The 17,112-nt window shown below is 35.9% G+C and overlaps 1 protein-coding gene across 1 annotated transcript in view; it reads right to left on the bottom strand.

Annotated features, from left to right (window-relative positions):
- LOC150098057 (uncharacterized) overlaps nt 1-17,112 on the bottom strand; it is a 345,306-nt gene that overhangs the window by 201,186 nt on the left and 127,008 nt on the right. The window contains exon 10 of the mRNA XM_090406364.1: nt 5,156-5,212. Coding sequence (XP_090262490.1) covers nt 5,156-5,212 — 57 coding nt within the window. The remainder of the gene's footprint in view (nt 1-5,155; nt 5,213-17,112) is intronic.

The raw sequence follows: 17,112 nt of genomic DNA, 5'->3' as shown, positions 1-17,112 counted from the left end.
ACACAATGGTGAGACCACTCTTGGTGAAAACTGCTTAACCAAATTTGAGTATAATAGTCCATGTGTGGTCTCACCAATGTAGAAACACTAGAGAGGATCCAAATGCTTACGACTAAAATGATTTCAGGACTCTGGAGTATTGGTTATGCAGAGCAGTTGAGGGAATATAGATTACAGTCCGGTGGATAGGAGAAAAAAGAGAAGATATGATAGAGACCTTCAAGCTGGGTAAGGGATTTTACAAGATTAATACAGAAGGAATTATAGAGTGGATGGTAAGAACAAGAGGCCATCCTGGAAGTTGTACAAAGATGTGGTGAAGAAGGCTGGAAGGAGTAGATTTTAACATGAAGAGTTGTTGGTGAGTGGAATGTATTGTAAATGTAGGGAGTGTAAATGATTTTAAGGTTCATGTTGTTAATGGAGTGGGCCTTCAAAGATGGTCTACTCGACTCCATGGTGGTAAGTGTAATAATAACAATATATATTTAAATATATATTGCCTTATTATGCACCAGCAGTCTACTCATTCCAGGCTCGTGTTCTGTATGATATCATACTTATAAGGATTCAATACCTTGATCAATTTTTCATTAAATAATTTAACTGTATCTTCCACAGCAGTTATTCATCTACCATTTTCATCCAGTAATATCCTCCCATTATCACTGAGTGCTCACAAATTGAAATAACTCTAGGGCCTGAATTGCTAACTGCTGCTCAATTACAATACCATCTTTAAATAACCAATATTCTGTAGAAGTGAAAGGTTATAACTTAGTTTAAAAAAACTGAAATATAAATTTAAACGTTAAAAAACGTTTAATTTTCTTGACCAAAAAGCTCTGGAAAAACTTTTATTGGGATTATATTGATCAAGTGTATATAATAAACAACTAAGTTATACCAACTACTTTCACCAACTAAGTCTGTTGGCATCTTCAGGGTACATAACTGATGTAAGGCACTAAAAAGTAAAAAACTGTTACAAACTAAAATCAACCGATTCCAATTATATTAAACAAAGAACAGAGCGCGTACAATACATTCATAGAGTATGGATGATCTCACTTGTTGTTATTTAGGAACATTCTATAGTTGGCACTATAATTCAGTTCTGGTGAGTTGAAGGATCTGATAAGGGTCTTCCAGATCACGGGCAAGATTAGTCCTTGGTTCCTGTTAAGGTTTTGTGTACAGCGGGCAACTGTTGTGGCCTCCTTAAAAATTTGGGAGCGGAAGTCCTCCTCCATGTAAGGAATTGTGCTTCTATCCCACTCTATGGTATGGTTTGTTCTTGAGAAATGAAAAGCTAAACCCGATTTCTCTTCTCTGTTATTATTGACGTCACCTATGTTCTTTTTGCCTAATTTCAAGGCTACTTGAAGTTTAGCCGATGTAATTCAACCCACACGAGCGTGGTATGTTATAAACTCCAGCATATTTGGAGAAAGGATGACTATCTTTTGGAGATCTTAAGAATTGTATAATCGTTTCTGTGGGTTTAAAGGCCACTCTTATTTTATGTGGTCTAAGGAGTCTAGCAATCTTATTGGAAACTGTCCCTAAGTATGGAATGACGATGGTAGAAATATAACGTACATCATCTTGTTGTCTTTGTCGGGGTTCAGAGAAAAGTATCTTGTGGACGAGTCTTTGAGGAAATCCATTCATGATAAAGTTGGTGGATAACAGGGATAGTTCTTCAAACCTCACATCCATAATTCGGACACTTATATACGAAATTCGCAACATTTCGTTGAGAAACTGAACAACATCTCTATCTCCAATATGGATTTACTCGCCAGCCTGGATGTTACATCTCTATTCACTAACATCCCTGTGGAGGAAGTGATCAACATTTTAGGAAGTTTGCTCCCACAAGACATTACTTCTCTGTTCCGTCATTGTTTAACATCAAACTTTTTCTTATGGAATAAAACCATATATCAGCAATTGACTGGCCTTGCAATGCGTAGCCCCCTCTCACCATCTTGTACTGATCTCTTTATGGAGGATTTTGAAAGTAAAATCTTAACTCAAACAGACCCTAAACCCACAGTATGGTGGAGATACATGGATGATATCTTTATCGTTTGGAACCACACAAAAAAGGACCTGTTCGACTTTCTTAAGAAAATTAACTCTCTACACCACACAATCACTCTAGAACTTGAAGAAGATAACCAATTATCATTTCTGGACACTTTAATTAAGAAGCTTCCGAATGGTGGTATCAGCCTCTCAGTTTACCGCAAACCTACCAGTACAGGACGTTATTTACATTTCACTTCCTCACACCACATTTCTCAGAAACTTAGTATTGTACACATGTTGAAGAACTGTGCCTCTCTCCTTACAACAGATCAACAAGACCTCCAGGAAGAACTATCCCTGATATCCACCAACCTTATCATGAATGGATTTCCTCAAAGACTCGTCCACAAGATACTTTTCTCTGAACCCCGACAAAGACAACAAGATGATGTACGTTATATTTCTACCATCGTCATTCCATACTTAGGGACAGTTTCCAATAAGATTGCTAGACTCCTTAGATCACATAAAATAAGAGTGGCCTTTAAACCCACAGAAACGATTAGACAATTCTTAAGATCTCCAAAAGATAGCCATCCTTTCTCCAAATATGCTGGAGTTTATAACATACCACGCTCGTGGGGGTTGAATTACATCAGCCAAACTTCAAGTAGCCTTGAAATTAGGCAAAAAGAACATAGGTGACGTCAATAATAACAGAGAAGAGAAATCGGGTTTAGCTTTTCATTTCTCAAGAACAAACTATACCATAGAGTGGGATAGAAGCACAATTCCTTACATGGAGGAGGACTTCCGCTCCCAAATTTTTAAGGAGGCCACAACAGTTGCCCGCTGTACACAAAACCTTAACAGGAATCAAGGACTAATCTTACCTGTGATCTGGAAGACCCTTATCAGATGTCCTTCAACTCGCCAGAACTGAATTATAGTGCCAACTATAGAATGTTCCTAAATAACAACAAGTGAGATCATCCACGCTCTATGAATGTATTGTACGCGCTCTGTTCTTTGTTTAATATAATTGGAATCGGTTGATTTTAGTTTGTAACAGTTTTTTTACTTTTTAGTGCCTTACATCAGTTATGTACCTTGAAGATGCCAACAGACTTAGTTGGTGAAACTAGTTGGTATAACTTAGTTGTTTATTATATACACTTGATCAATATAATCCCAATAAAAGTTTTTCCATAAATTTAAACGTTTATATATATATATATATAGGTTGGATCATTCTTCCTGGTTTTTGATCCGCCATCTTGCTTTAACGTTGTTCTTATTAAAGTTAATTAATTGTATGTTGATTACTAATTCAAATATAGGGAAATTTCTATTATACTGCGCCACCCTATATTCAGATTAGTCTATGCAAAATAGTGTAATCAAATATTAATTAACTTTAGCAGTCTAATGTTTACATATAGGCCGAATTTTACATTTAACAATTTAGGTTCCTGCTAGGTCTGATAATTTTATGAACGGTGCAGTGGAAAAGAATCAGGCTAACAACAAATTGAAATCAATAAAACCAAACATTTAATGCAAGGTTATATAATATATACATAAGCATACTTTGGATACAAGATAACGCAAAAATAACTCAGTTCAACTACACATAACATTCACTTAACTTTTGGTATTAAACACTGAGCTTCAAAATCTAATTTCTCCTTAATAGGCAAAGATAGTTCTAAAGTTCTTTACCAATGAAATTCACAACAAATATTTTTACAATAGTATTCTTTATCTATCCCTCAGTCAGAAATCACATAGCTCAATCAAGAGATAGCAATCACTTTAAAGGAGGGAAGACTGTTAATCTTCTAGCTTTGGCTAAATTTAGCATAAACACCACAGTTAATGTTAGGATTTAACAGAAGGAGATAACTCTTATAATTCTGAAATATAATTTATTTTTTTTATAATTATATTTCAGAAAATGCTATTAAGTTGTACTTAATAGCATTTTCACTCTAAAATGCTATTAAGTACAACTGTTCTTACCGGAATAAATCTTTGCACATATTATTCACTGAGGCACACTTAAAACTTTAGTTAATTATCACACTGGAGCTACACATTTCAAAAGTAATCTTCTTTAAATTAACTTAATCTTTAATTTCAGCACATTACATAGGCAGACACACCTGCAACAGAAAATCTACTTATTCCCCATATACTAATTTACAATAGAATCAGCTTTCTACTAATCTTGATTGAAAGCTCTGGAATACAACATTAACTTCAGAATTACATATCAATATTCTGAGTTGTCAATTTACATTTCGATCCTTTGTAATCTGATCACAGTACTTAATTCTTTGTACTACAGCCTCTTATTTAACTCCATGCTGCCAATAAATTATTTCCCCCATCTCTATTGTACTGTTCTCAGTGCCATTACTGTGCTGAGTGCTCAAATTGTATCCAGTCCCTATTTCCAGTGCTGACTTTGCCGACCACCTGCTACTCACTCCTTCACTCCGTTTTCCCGCCAAAACTTGTTCTCACCATCTGGCTCATATCAATTCCATTTCACGTCCAAAACTCACGTGCTACTACGCTCGCACTTTCTACTTTTAACTCCATCTCCATGACAACAATTACAGCAGTACATAAGCATTACATAACGTTATACTTTTACATACAGAAACTAAATATAAGGATATTTTTCAATTCAAATAATATACAATTAAATATGATGAACACAAATTCTTCTACTATTAATATAGGAATAATTAAAATAATCTGAACGTTATTTTTACACAGAGTCCTTTTTATTATTAATACATATCCTAGATTAAATAATAAAAATTAAAAACTGAAAGGTAATTATATGAATAATAGTTTATAACAAGAGATTTACATTAAATAATATTTACAAGTGTAGCCTTTGATATGGTGGATTATGTTCGATTCTGAAAGGAGTATTAACAATTTTAATTTCTCTTCATTCAGAATCCAACAAATACCATCTTTAAATAACCAATATTCTGTAGAAGTGAAAGGTTATAACTTAGTCTAAAAAACTGAAATATTAATTTAAACGTTCATATATATTATATAAGAGCTATACTTTAAAAAAAAAACATCAACTCACTCATTTTAAGGACAACTTCTGAATTTCTTAACAGATCTTTCTCAACATCTGATGAACCTATAAGAACAATTTATATAACTGTTAGAATAAGTAACCACTATTTTCAAATAATTCACTATTTTATTCAACAGAGAAATATCAAAATCCAATATATAATGTGATATCCAAAAAACTTTGGAAATGAAATTTCAAGTTTTACAGCTAATGGTGGAACAGTGCTTCTTACAGAATCTTAAATATTCTTAACATTTTGCAGATCCACAAATCTTATTATTATAGAAACATGATACCAGAAAAATCATCATCAAATTCCTGACATGTACCCTCAAGGGGGTGTACAGGATATGATACTACTTCATGAAAAATTTACCTCATTACTAACTTCCTATCTACAATTTTCCTCCAAATCAATCTATTACTTGTCAAGACTCCAACATCATCACCAGATCTTATATTTTTATCGTCTAAGGCACTTTGTAAATTATCAATCCACCTATATCTTGGTCTTCCTCTGGGTCGTTTTCCTGCCAACCTGGCAGAGAACACTTGTTTTGATAATCTTTCCTCGCCCATTCTGTTCAAGAGACCATGCCACCTGAGATTAGCTCTGCTAATCATTCCTGGATGTTGACAATGTCAAGTTCTTTCCTAATATCCTCGTTTTTAATATGATATTGCCATTGATGCCATCTGTTCATGCCTCTAATCTTTCTCAGGACTTTCATATCTGCAGTCTCTAGTCTTTGAAGTGTTTTACTTCTGACCCAGCTCTCAGATCCATAAGTTAAAACTGGTTTGAACACTGTCTTGTATACAGCTAATTTAGTGTTCCGACTAATTTCTCTCTTATTCCATATGAATTTATTCAATTGACTTCCTACCATACCAGCTTTGTTGATTCTGTTGTCTATTTCTATATTTAATTTACCATCTTCACTAAAACTTGTGCCTAAGTAGATGAAATGTTTTACTTGTTCCACAGGTCCCCATTCAAAACATAGTTGACATTTTCAATGATTCTACCTATTTTCATTGTCTTTGTCTTTTTATTGCTGACCTTCATACCATATCTATTACAGCAACTATTCAATTTAGTCAGAGAATCTTGCAGACTTCTAGCAGATTTATTTAGAAGTATAACATCACCCGCATAAAGCAAAGAGCTCACATTAACATCTCCAATTCTGATATCATGTTTAATACCACTTTCCTCCATAATGTGATCCATACAGATAAAGAATAACAGAGGGGATAATGTAGATCCTTGTCTCACACCAGATTTAACATTAAACCATCTTCCTGTACTTCCTTCAATTCTAACTGCTGACTTGCAACTCAAATAAAGACTAAGTATTGTTTGATATAATGCCCATTGACACCATATAACTGTAGTGTACAGTCATACCCCGACTTCCGCGAATCCGGAGTTACGTGGTTTCTTATATGTACGTATTCCCGTCCCACCTCATGCCTCACCACTAGTCATATCTTTCCGGCACCGGCTGCATTCGCCAGTGTTGCACATGCTGTGAACAAGCACTGACGTGTTTCGCACGGTCTCCATTCATACATGATTTTTATAATCTACAAACCTTGTGATTGTTTAATGTTATGTTCTTGATAAAAATTTTATCACATAAAAAATAATAATGTCATCCAAAAGAAGCAAGTCCGATTCTTCTACTGCTGGCAAGAAAAGAAAAACATTGACTTTGGAAGCAAAACTCAACATCATTAAGGATTTTGAAGGTGGAATGAAAATTTGCGAGATAGCAAAGAAGTTTGATCTACAGGAATCCACAGTAAGACCAATCATAAAAGAAAGGTTTACAGATTTTGGAGGACATACATTCTAACGAGGAATGAATTGCAGCCACAAAGCAAGGAATAAAAAAATCATTAGCTTGCTATGAAGAAATTCTGTGTGACAAGAAAAAGACATCTTGCCGTCAGACAAATCTATTAGATTTTATGAAATCATCGACATAACTTTCTTTTTTTTATGTGCGAAAAACTACAATTATGATTATATTTCTTAAAAAATATAGGTGTTTTTGTAAGCCTTTGGTCCCAATTCTATGTTTGTATATATAGATTACATAAAAAATTATACCCAGAGTTATGCGAATTCGACTTACGCGCTTTTTGTTGGTCCCACCTACCGCGTAACTTCGGGGTATGACTGTATTGAATAGCTTCTCTCTTGGCACCTTGTCGTATGCTGCCTTTTCCAGATCGACAAAACTTAAATACAGATCTTTGTTATATTCCCATGCTTTCTCGACTATTTGTCGTAAAGTGAAGATCTGATCCTGACAGCCTCTATTTGGCCTGAATCCAGCTTGTTCTTCACCAAGCTTTTCTTCCACAATTCTTCTCAACCGTTTCTCAAGTATACTTGCATAGATCTTGCCAGGAACACTCAGTAGGGAAATACCTCTGTAATTCTCACATTCAGTTTTATTTCCCTTTTTATATATGGATACTATGAGAGCTCTACTCCAATCATCGGGAATTCGTCCCTCTGTCCAGGCTTTCTGAACTATGCAGTGCAGCCACTGTAAGACTTTTATACCACCATACTTCAGCATTTCTGGTCGAATATCATCTACTATGCTGCCTTTCCACATTTCAAGCCTTTGATGGCTTTTTCTACTTCAAGTATGGATATGTATTCCTGACTGTGTGCCTGTTGAGTGTTTTTTTACCAATGTGCTATCACTGCTTGTTTCATTTAGCAATTTTTCAAAGTAGTTACTCAGTACTTCAAGGATATCTTTTTCTCGCATTTTCATGTCACCTTTATCATCTCTAACTCTTTTTGCAGTACTCTTTCCTCCATTTATAAGCTTCTTCAACAACCTCCAGAATATCTTACCACCTTCTTGATATTTATTTTCTACGTTCTTGCCAAAGTCCTCCCATGACTTTTGTTTAGCTAGTTTTACACAGTTTTTAGCTTTCTTACATTTGTCTCTGTATTCTCTAAGAGCACCAGCTGACTTATTTGCCAGAAACTTTTGATATGCTTTCTTCTTTTCCTTCACTGCCACTTTAACTTCCTGTGTCCACCATAGAGTTCTGATTTTTCTATCTTTGCAGACAACCTCACCACATGCCTCTCAATCAAGAATTTCTTCAAGGTTTGCCACTGAATCTCCAAGGTTAGGTTTCAAACTCTTTCATTTTTTCTTCAATAATCTTTGTGTATTTTAGTCTACAGTTCACATCTGAAAGCTGCTCAACTTTTATTCGCTTTTAAAACTTTCGTACATGTCATTCTTTTCAATATGAAATTCAATTTTATCCTGATCAAGACTAAATAGTGATCACTTCCAATTTCAAATCCCCTGTACACTCTGGTGTCATGCACCAGGGAGAAAACATCACTATCAACAATAACATAGTCAATGAGACTTTTTCTTATTCCTTGCCTCTTCTCTCCATGTGAATTTGTGCACATTTGTATGTTGGAACACGGTGTTAGTAATAACCAGTCCATGTCCTGAGCAGAAATCCAACAGGTATTTGCCATTATTATTAGCTTTGTTCTTTTCTCCAAATTTTCCCAAAATAATTTTTGTATGTCTCAATCATTTCCAACTCTGCTATTTAGATCCCCAACAAGGACCAACTTATCATTTTTCATTGTGTCAGTAGCTTTCTCTAGAGCTTCAAAAAATTCCTCCACTTCTACCTTAGTAGAGCCTTCTGTAAGACCATAGGCACAAATAAGTCTCATTGTCCAGTTCCCCATTCTGATATTTGTCCAAATTATTTGTCCACTCTACTGGACACTGCCTGCCATTCAAGAATATTAGCTTCTTATTTAGTGTTGACTACTATGGCTATAAATTATATAACCATAGTATTTAACACTTTATATCTGTCATTATATTGGTTATATTTGTCATTGCCTGAATATAACATTTTGTATTTATTGCTCAGAAAGATCTCATCAGTTTTTGTCTTTTTTGTTTCAGTCACCCCTATTATTTCGATCTGGTACTTATCTAATTCCTCATCTAGTTCCATTTCTTTGTCATTCAGGCTTCTTATGTTGATAGTACCGATCTTTAACTCTGGTGATGTTAAGTTGGGGTGTGCTTTCAGATTTGTTCCAACAGACTTTTCGCTGTTTTCCCTGGTGAAAACAACAGGGGCCTTGTTTAACTGGGCGATGCCCCAGCCGGCATGAAATTTTGTCATGTTGTACCATCATTTTGTATTTTGATTTAAGCCAATAAGAATACAATTTGGTCAGCTAAATCCCAAATTGCCAGCTCATCCTCGTTCGTTCAGTATCCAGGTAGATACTCAACAGGGTGCACCACGAGAAGGTGAGGATTAGACATTAGGTCAGAAGCCCTGGTCTGTTCTCTGCATTCCTTTAAAGGCTATGTGGAGGTCTTTCAGTAATACAGTTTTGACCCTTAAGCACCCCTATCAGAAAAGTGAACAGTTTAAATATGGTACTGAAAACATGACTTCCCAAAAGAATCAAAGAAATTCTCTTGGAGAAAATGAAGCTTTGGAGTGATGAGATGGCAAATAATCACATCAAAGGAGATCATTTCAGTGTCTTATAAACAGATATCCTTAAGTTCCCTCCCCTCCACCTTGAAATAATGTTATTTTTAATGTAAAATCTAGTGCCTAGTAAAGTTCCTAAGTTGACCAGTGAGAAACTTAGAAAGGAGATATCCAGAGATGGTAGAACAAAAATACCATCAACTACTGAATGCACAGGATTATCTCTTTCTCTCTCTCTCTCTCTTTTTTTTTTTTTGTGCACTTTAGAGACCCTAAATGAATCAAGATGAGCTATAACTTAATAAATATATAACTTGTTGACTGTAGATGAATACCAGAATTACAGTTGGTCTAATAATTTGTTGTAGCCAATTTATCATTAACTCATGTTGAGTTCTCTATTGATTACAGCACAAGTGGGTGTCTCGCACAAAACATTATAAAATGTCACAAATATAGTGCCACAATACTGGTGTATGCTATGGAGTAAAGCCATAAACTCAGTGTTCTTCAGACATATAACAGTAACAACCCAGCACAGCCAATTAGATAAAGAAATCATTAGACCAAGTGCAATCTTGGGATTGGATACATCTACAGTTGACAAGTTATGTAATTATGATGTTGGAGTTCCACAAATTAATGATATACCTAAAGTGCACAATGGGGGATGGGGGATTCTCTTGGTACAATAGTTCACTGTAGTGCTTTCTCCATGTACCACCTTTTAAGGTTCTCTCTAGTCAACTTGAAACTTTACTAGTCAGTTCAGATCTTATATTATAAAAAAATAATTGATTTAAAAGAGAAAAAAAAATTATGGAAATTTGCTTGACCTTGAAATCATGATTTCTTTCAATGGAGTATCCTTATTCACAACATACCACTCCAAAAAAATCTTCAATTTCCTTTAGGAAATAATTTCACTTATTTATATTCATAAATAATCACCAATGCTCACTCTGAAAAATAAGTTGCAATGAAAAAATTAAGGACATTGCTATGGTGGTCTGATCTCTCCTGCATAAATAGACTACTTCATGAAAGATCTGGAAATTCAACTCTTCAGTACTTGCATCAGGTGTCACTTTGCAGACCTTTCTGCACTCTGGTCTCACTCTGAGGCTTAATTATTAGAGATTATAGATGAAATTAATTCCATCGTATCAATTTTACTACTGAAAAAGAATCAAAGAGTTGCTTTCTCTTGCTGGACACTAACTTATGGTTTCGAGTGGGCATTCAATTTTCTGCCTATGATAACCAAGATAAATCATATCCAACTATATTCCGTAATTTATCTATTTTATTCACTCTATAGGGTCTCAAAGGTTATCCACTAACTTGAATCCTGTGAAACGTCCCCCTTTTGAACTCAGCCAAATTTGTTTGATTAGTTGCTGCGCCAGCCAAAGTCTAAGGACAGAAATATCTTATCATAGAGAAGGTTCAGAGAGATTAAGTGTCATCAATAATATTAAATTAGATCAAGGAGCTGTGGATACCTTAGCTTTGCAGTCGTAGCCCTTTACTCTTAATTTTCTTTGGGTATTCCCCGCATGCATATGTTTGATATTTTATGAGTGGTGAAGTCAGTCAACATGCTAAGAACACACATATGCATAAATTAGAAAACATTTTATTTTACAACTAAAGATTACAAAGAAAAGCACAATGTCAATGGCAATACTAAGATAAAGAAATGGTTAGAATTTCAAGCATAACTCTTACTTTAAATATACAAATCATTGTTACATTAAAGAATCATTTATGCAAGTACTGCATTAATCACATATTATCTGGTGCATATTTGGCACAAAACATTTATTCAGGTTCTTAGATAACATAAGTTCTAGTATCAGTTCCATTACAATAACTGTGCAATCACACAATACTAGGATTCTCAGACAAACAGTCCAACGATATTTACAAGTGTCCCTGACTATTTTAAGTCAAAGTTCACTTCCCTTCAGAAAGGATCTAAATTTCTTCCATTCACAAATATCAAAACAATGTAATAAGAAATTCACAGTACTTATCTACACTGCACGGTCTGCACTGAGATCTTTTCAACTGTTGCTTCTAGTGGAATTTCGTTGTTGTTACAACACACTGCCACGTGGGAATCACATGCAAGGTACGAATCTGGCACTCGTCTTTGCTATCTAACATTGGCTTGCTCTTGCTGATGGCCCACGAATTGGATCTGCCGTTGTCTAGTGCATTGCCTTGCCGGAACTTATGCTAGTCAGCTATGGGAACGTAGAGACTCGACATCGCCATCTTAGCACGATGAGAAAGCCGGAAACAGAGAAATATACAGAGGGGGCGCTATTCAGACCTGCGCTGCCATATTTATTTCATTTCTCAGCGGCCTCTTTTCGACTTTGAATCTCATACACGGGAGTCCCCCCATTCATTCTGATTGGGTGACGTCATTCTGCCACCTTACGGAGTCTTGTATTTTTGGGAACACGTACCCCTGAACGTCTTCCACGAATTCTTCAGCTTCGGTCGTTGAGTCATAACTGTGGTATTCCTGCAACCTTTGACCTTTCATTGGCAGTGTGTTAACTGTCTTGCATGCACAGTTTTATTTCTAACGGTTCAGTTTTCACATATATTCGAAATACACTATTTCTATTACATTGTTTTAAATTGCATAAAAGCTCAGACTTAATACTTCGTCTTTTATCTTATTCTTTCCATGTCAACATGATATTGTTTTCTTGATAAATTTAAGTTTGACGGCTAAAAGGGCAAGTATGTTTATCCAGTTAAGCACATCCTGTATGGGTGACTCTTTTGTGAATAAGGTTTCCCATTCACGATCTAACAATATCATATGGAACAGTATACCATATACTACCTGTAGCCTTCTAGCAGATAGACTCAATATTGAGCAACCTGCATACAAAAAGAAGCTTCTGGTTCTGATATCCCACCAACTATGCTCAAGAGATATGTCCTTAAACACCTGTTCTACACTATTATACTCAGAGATAGCATCCACACTACAACATGGAAGCAAGACCATTTTCAGCAGGTTCTGAAATAAAAAAAAGAAAAAAAAAAAAGGAGACGAGTGTCTGGCATCAAAATAGACAGTACCTAGGCGAGGGCATGTTGCTCTCGCCTAGGTACTGTCTACAGTCATGGAGAATGTCATCAATCAGTTTACACACACCTGAAGGACTGTCAACTAATTGACACCAATATATGAAGTCTGCAGTCAAGATCCACAGCAGATCTCCCTGCTGACATCAGCCATCTTTAGACATATGCCACAAAAAGGTTTGAAGAAACCTATGGAGTTGCACACTTGATATTTCCAAGGCATTTATATAATTAATTTGACCACATTGCCACCAATCGGTGAGAGTGATCATAGGGTCTTGACTTGGGAGGTGGCTAAAGGTGTAGAATTTTCAATTAAGACAGGGTACATGTGGAATTATCGGGCTGGAAAGTATGACAGGCTTAGGAGTTTGATTGGTTCAGTGCCATGGCATGTACAACTGCAAGGACTAGAAGTCGATAGTGCATGGGAGGTAGTTAAGAAGTGTTTGTATGAAGCAATGGCTGACTGTATACCTAGAGTCCGAATAATAAATCCACTAGGGGTTAAATGGATGAATAACACCATTAAGCTTGAGCTGCAAAAAAAGAAACAACTATGGAGGGAATTTAAGGAGAAAGGTGACCGGCAGGCACACGAACGGTATAAAGTGCAGGCCAGAAGGGTAACGAGTGTGGTAAGAAAAGCAAAAAAGGATTACGAAAGAACATTGGCCATGCAGACTAAAGAGAATCCTAAACAGTTTTTTAGATATGTAGCAAGTAAAAGGAAAAATGTAGATGGCAGAATGATTTTAAAGAATGCCGATGGTAGGGAGGTAACTGAATCAGTTGATATAGTTGAGTTACTGAGTGAGCACTTTGCAAGAATATATCATCCAGGTGGTGACATTGCAGAAATGAATGTACCAGTAGATTATACAGGAATTGTGGTGAATGAAGTGGAGGTGAGTAGTCTATTGCACAACCTCAATGTCAATACATCTGTGGGATTGGATGGTATACCAGCTCGTGTTGTACGAGAAGCAGCTAAAGAATTGTCAGTACCCTTGACCATTTTGTTTAATTTGAGTCTCGGGTCTGGGTTAGTCCCGAGGGGGTGGAAAGAGGGGAAAATAGTTCCACTGCATAAAGGTGGTTCCAAGATTGCTGTTGTAAATTGCCGACTGATTAGCATATCAGGAATCATTGTCAAGGTCTTAGAGAAATTAGTCAAGAAAAGAATACAGGATTAGATAGATGAAAATGGGATATTGTATGGGGGGACAACATGGTTTTGTGAAGGGAAGATCATGCCTCAGTAATTTGCTCACGTTTTATAACACAGTGATGGCTGAACTGGATAGGGGTAATGGGTTTACAGTAATACTACTGGACCTTGCCAAGGCTTTTGATAGGATACCACATAGAACTCTATCAGTAAACTGGAGCAGATGGGGATAGATATAGGGTTGGTAAGATGGATAGGAGGGTGGTTGAAGGAGAGATACCAGAGAGTGGTTTATTCAGGAGTGGAGTCTAAAAGACGGCTTGTGACTAGTGGTGTGCCGCAGGGCTCTGTTCTTGGACCACTGCTTTTCAATTTGTTCATCAATGATATAGGAAAGGATTTGAGAGGAAGTGTTCACTTGTTTGCTGATGATGCAAAGCTGAGTAGAGCAATTGTGAGTGCACAGGATGTCAAAATTTTACAGGATGATTTGGATAGTTTGGAGGACTAGGCTAGGAAAAATGAATGTCAATTTAATGTGGCAAAGTGTAAGGTTATGCACTTTGGGGTGAAAAGAATAGCAGCAGTATATTGCATTGGTGGAACCGTACTCCAGGAGATTCATGAGGCCAGGGATTTGGAAGTGTTGGTGGATAGGGAATTGAAGTTTAGGGGGCACAATGCAAAAGTGACTAAAACAGCTCACCAAATCACTTGGCTTCTGAAAAATACTTTAACATGCAGAGACAAACAAGTTGTTGTTCCTCTGTATCGAGCCTTGATAAGACCCCCATTTAGACTACTGTGCCCAGTTATAGGCACCAGGGTTTCTTCGTGATGGGGAGGAAGTGGAGAGGATCCAGAGACGAGTGACCAAGATGATAGCAGGTCTGTGGAATGAACCTTATGAGAATAGGTTGAAGATTTGTGGGTTGCAGAAATTGGTCAATAGGCAAAGGAGGGGGTGATATGATTGAGACATTCAAATTACTGAAGGGTTTCTATAAGATTGATCCAGAAGATATTTTTGAAAATATGACTGGTGGTGGGAGGACTAGGGGCCATGAATAGAAGCTGGGCAAGAGCGTGGTTGATAAGAGTGTTAGAGCTAGGTTTTTTACTTGGAGAGTAATGAATGAGTGGAATAAGCTTCCAGAGTCTGTTGTGGGTGCTACGACCGTGAATGAGTTCAAGGCAAGGTATGACAGATACTGTCTGAATGTCGAATAGGTGTTCTTGACATGATGTTAGGACCTCCCTCGATGAGTCTGTCGACTCCTTGGAGTTGCCCGGAACAATAATAATAATAATAATTTTCTTTCTCTCTCTCTCACTCAGGCATTCAATGCATGTAATGGTGGAATGTGTTTGTATTTCCAATTTTCTTACTAATGGAGGTGTTCCTTACTGCTCTTATTTCATGTGCCCAGACTCTTCCTCACATACATAAAATTATCTCTCACTGACCCCAAATTCTATTCCTACCAGTCTCCAATTCGTAATCATTCAATACAATCTCCAAACCTTGCAGTGCTTAACCATCTTCAAACATAGGTATCTATATTATATATTATAGGTTTAGCAGACTTTTTTATTTTTGAAGTAAGTCTGTTTTCTTGTAAAAAGGAATCTTTTCTTAGTTAATGCTCAACTTAACAGTCCAAACCAGTGTCACTTAACCCTAGCCTTTCCTGGCAACACATCACTTCTACAGAATCTTTGCTTTCAAATAAACTTGACATCCTTTTTATGCTCAAGACATTACACTATATCTGCAATACTATTGATTGTATAAATCAAATTCCATCCAATCAAATTCATCGTATTTGGGGTGGTTCATCTAAAACCTCCCTAAAAATTCTTAATGTTGTTCAGAAGTGAACAACATTAATCTTAATCCTATTCGTCTTTCATACATCTCCATACTATTGAGGAGATCAAATAATTTTTTGCTTTATCCTTTTCCACACTGATTTGTTGTATGTTTTGCAGCCTCCCATGTGTGATGTATATAAATATAAATTTGGCTACCAATAGTTAAGGAAGTGGATACAATAATGTACAGCACATGTATGTTGTATTATTGTGGGAAAAGTAATGTCAATGAATTTCATGCCTATCTTGTTTAATTACACTTAGCTAACAATGAATTTCATTCAAGATGATAATTTTCATGAAATTATATGTCAGTCTTATAAAAAAAGTTCACTCTTTATCCTAGAAAACAATTCACAGAATGCTCACAGTTTCTGCATTTATGTTTGTTTTCTAAAGTACTGCATATATCAGAATGTTATACTCATAACTGCAGATCTGCTTCCTTTCAGAAAATAACTCATTAAAAACCAAATAAATAATTAAAAACAAATCACATATTGATTGAACTCTAATATGCAACTGAAACAATATTAATGTGAAAAACCAGTTATACAGCAACCCAGCTCCTGAATGAGCTCTGGGGAATAAATTTCATTTACAACTGCCAATAGCTATGGGCTACAGTTGCAGTGTATAGATAAGCCTACCTTAATTATCACTTGAACATCTGAATTATTCACTAACTGCATTAAAAAAAAAAAAAAAATGTAATGATGTCTGATTAGAATAAAACTTTCCCACATTTTAAATAATGTGAGGCAGTAGTTCCAATTTAAGTTCGGACAGTGAAGTAAGGTCTCAGCACTTTCATTAAACAAGAGTTCAAATTTATAGCAACACAGATGAAGTAAGCATGTTTTAGACCATAGAATATTGTGATCTGTATCTATTCTGTACTATGCCAAGCCAAACTTCTAATGTATTTCCTGTTCTAATGGAAGATTGGTGTTCTTGTATTTTCTTCTACTGAGCATCCAGTTTGTCTGAAGTAAGAATGATGGCACTCAGAAGAAACTTGGTAGACACCTGGCCCAATAATGAAAAAACATTACCTACTTTTTTATCCAATATAAACAATCTACATGCAAGAAATTTAATTCAATTTAGTATGGAAATAGAAAAAAACAAATTATCCTTTTTAGATATTCTTCTCCTCCACTCACCATCACACGATTTAATTATTCCATTTATTGAAAGTCAACTTTCACTGAAATGTTACATTGAACACCATTCTGCTCACCATCCCTCAGAGAAGACT

The sequence above is a fragment of the Typopeltis vanoorti genome, chromosome 16 (genome assembly GCF_054136105.1).
Source record: "Typopeltis vanoorti isolate ZY-2024b chromosome 16, IOZ_Tvanoo_1.0, whole genome shotgun sequence".
Classification (NCBI taxonomy): Eukaryota; Metazoa; Arthropoda; class Arachnida; order Uropygi; family Thelyphonidae; genus Typopeltis; species Typopeltis vanoorti.
The sequence above is the reverse complement of the archived record's forward strand: the minus strand, read 5'-3'. Positions and strand labels throughout refer to the sequence as shown.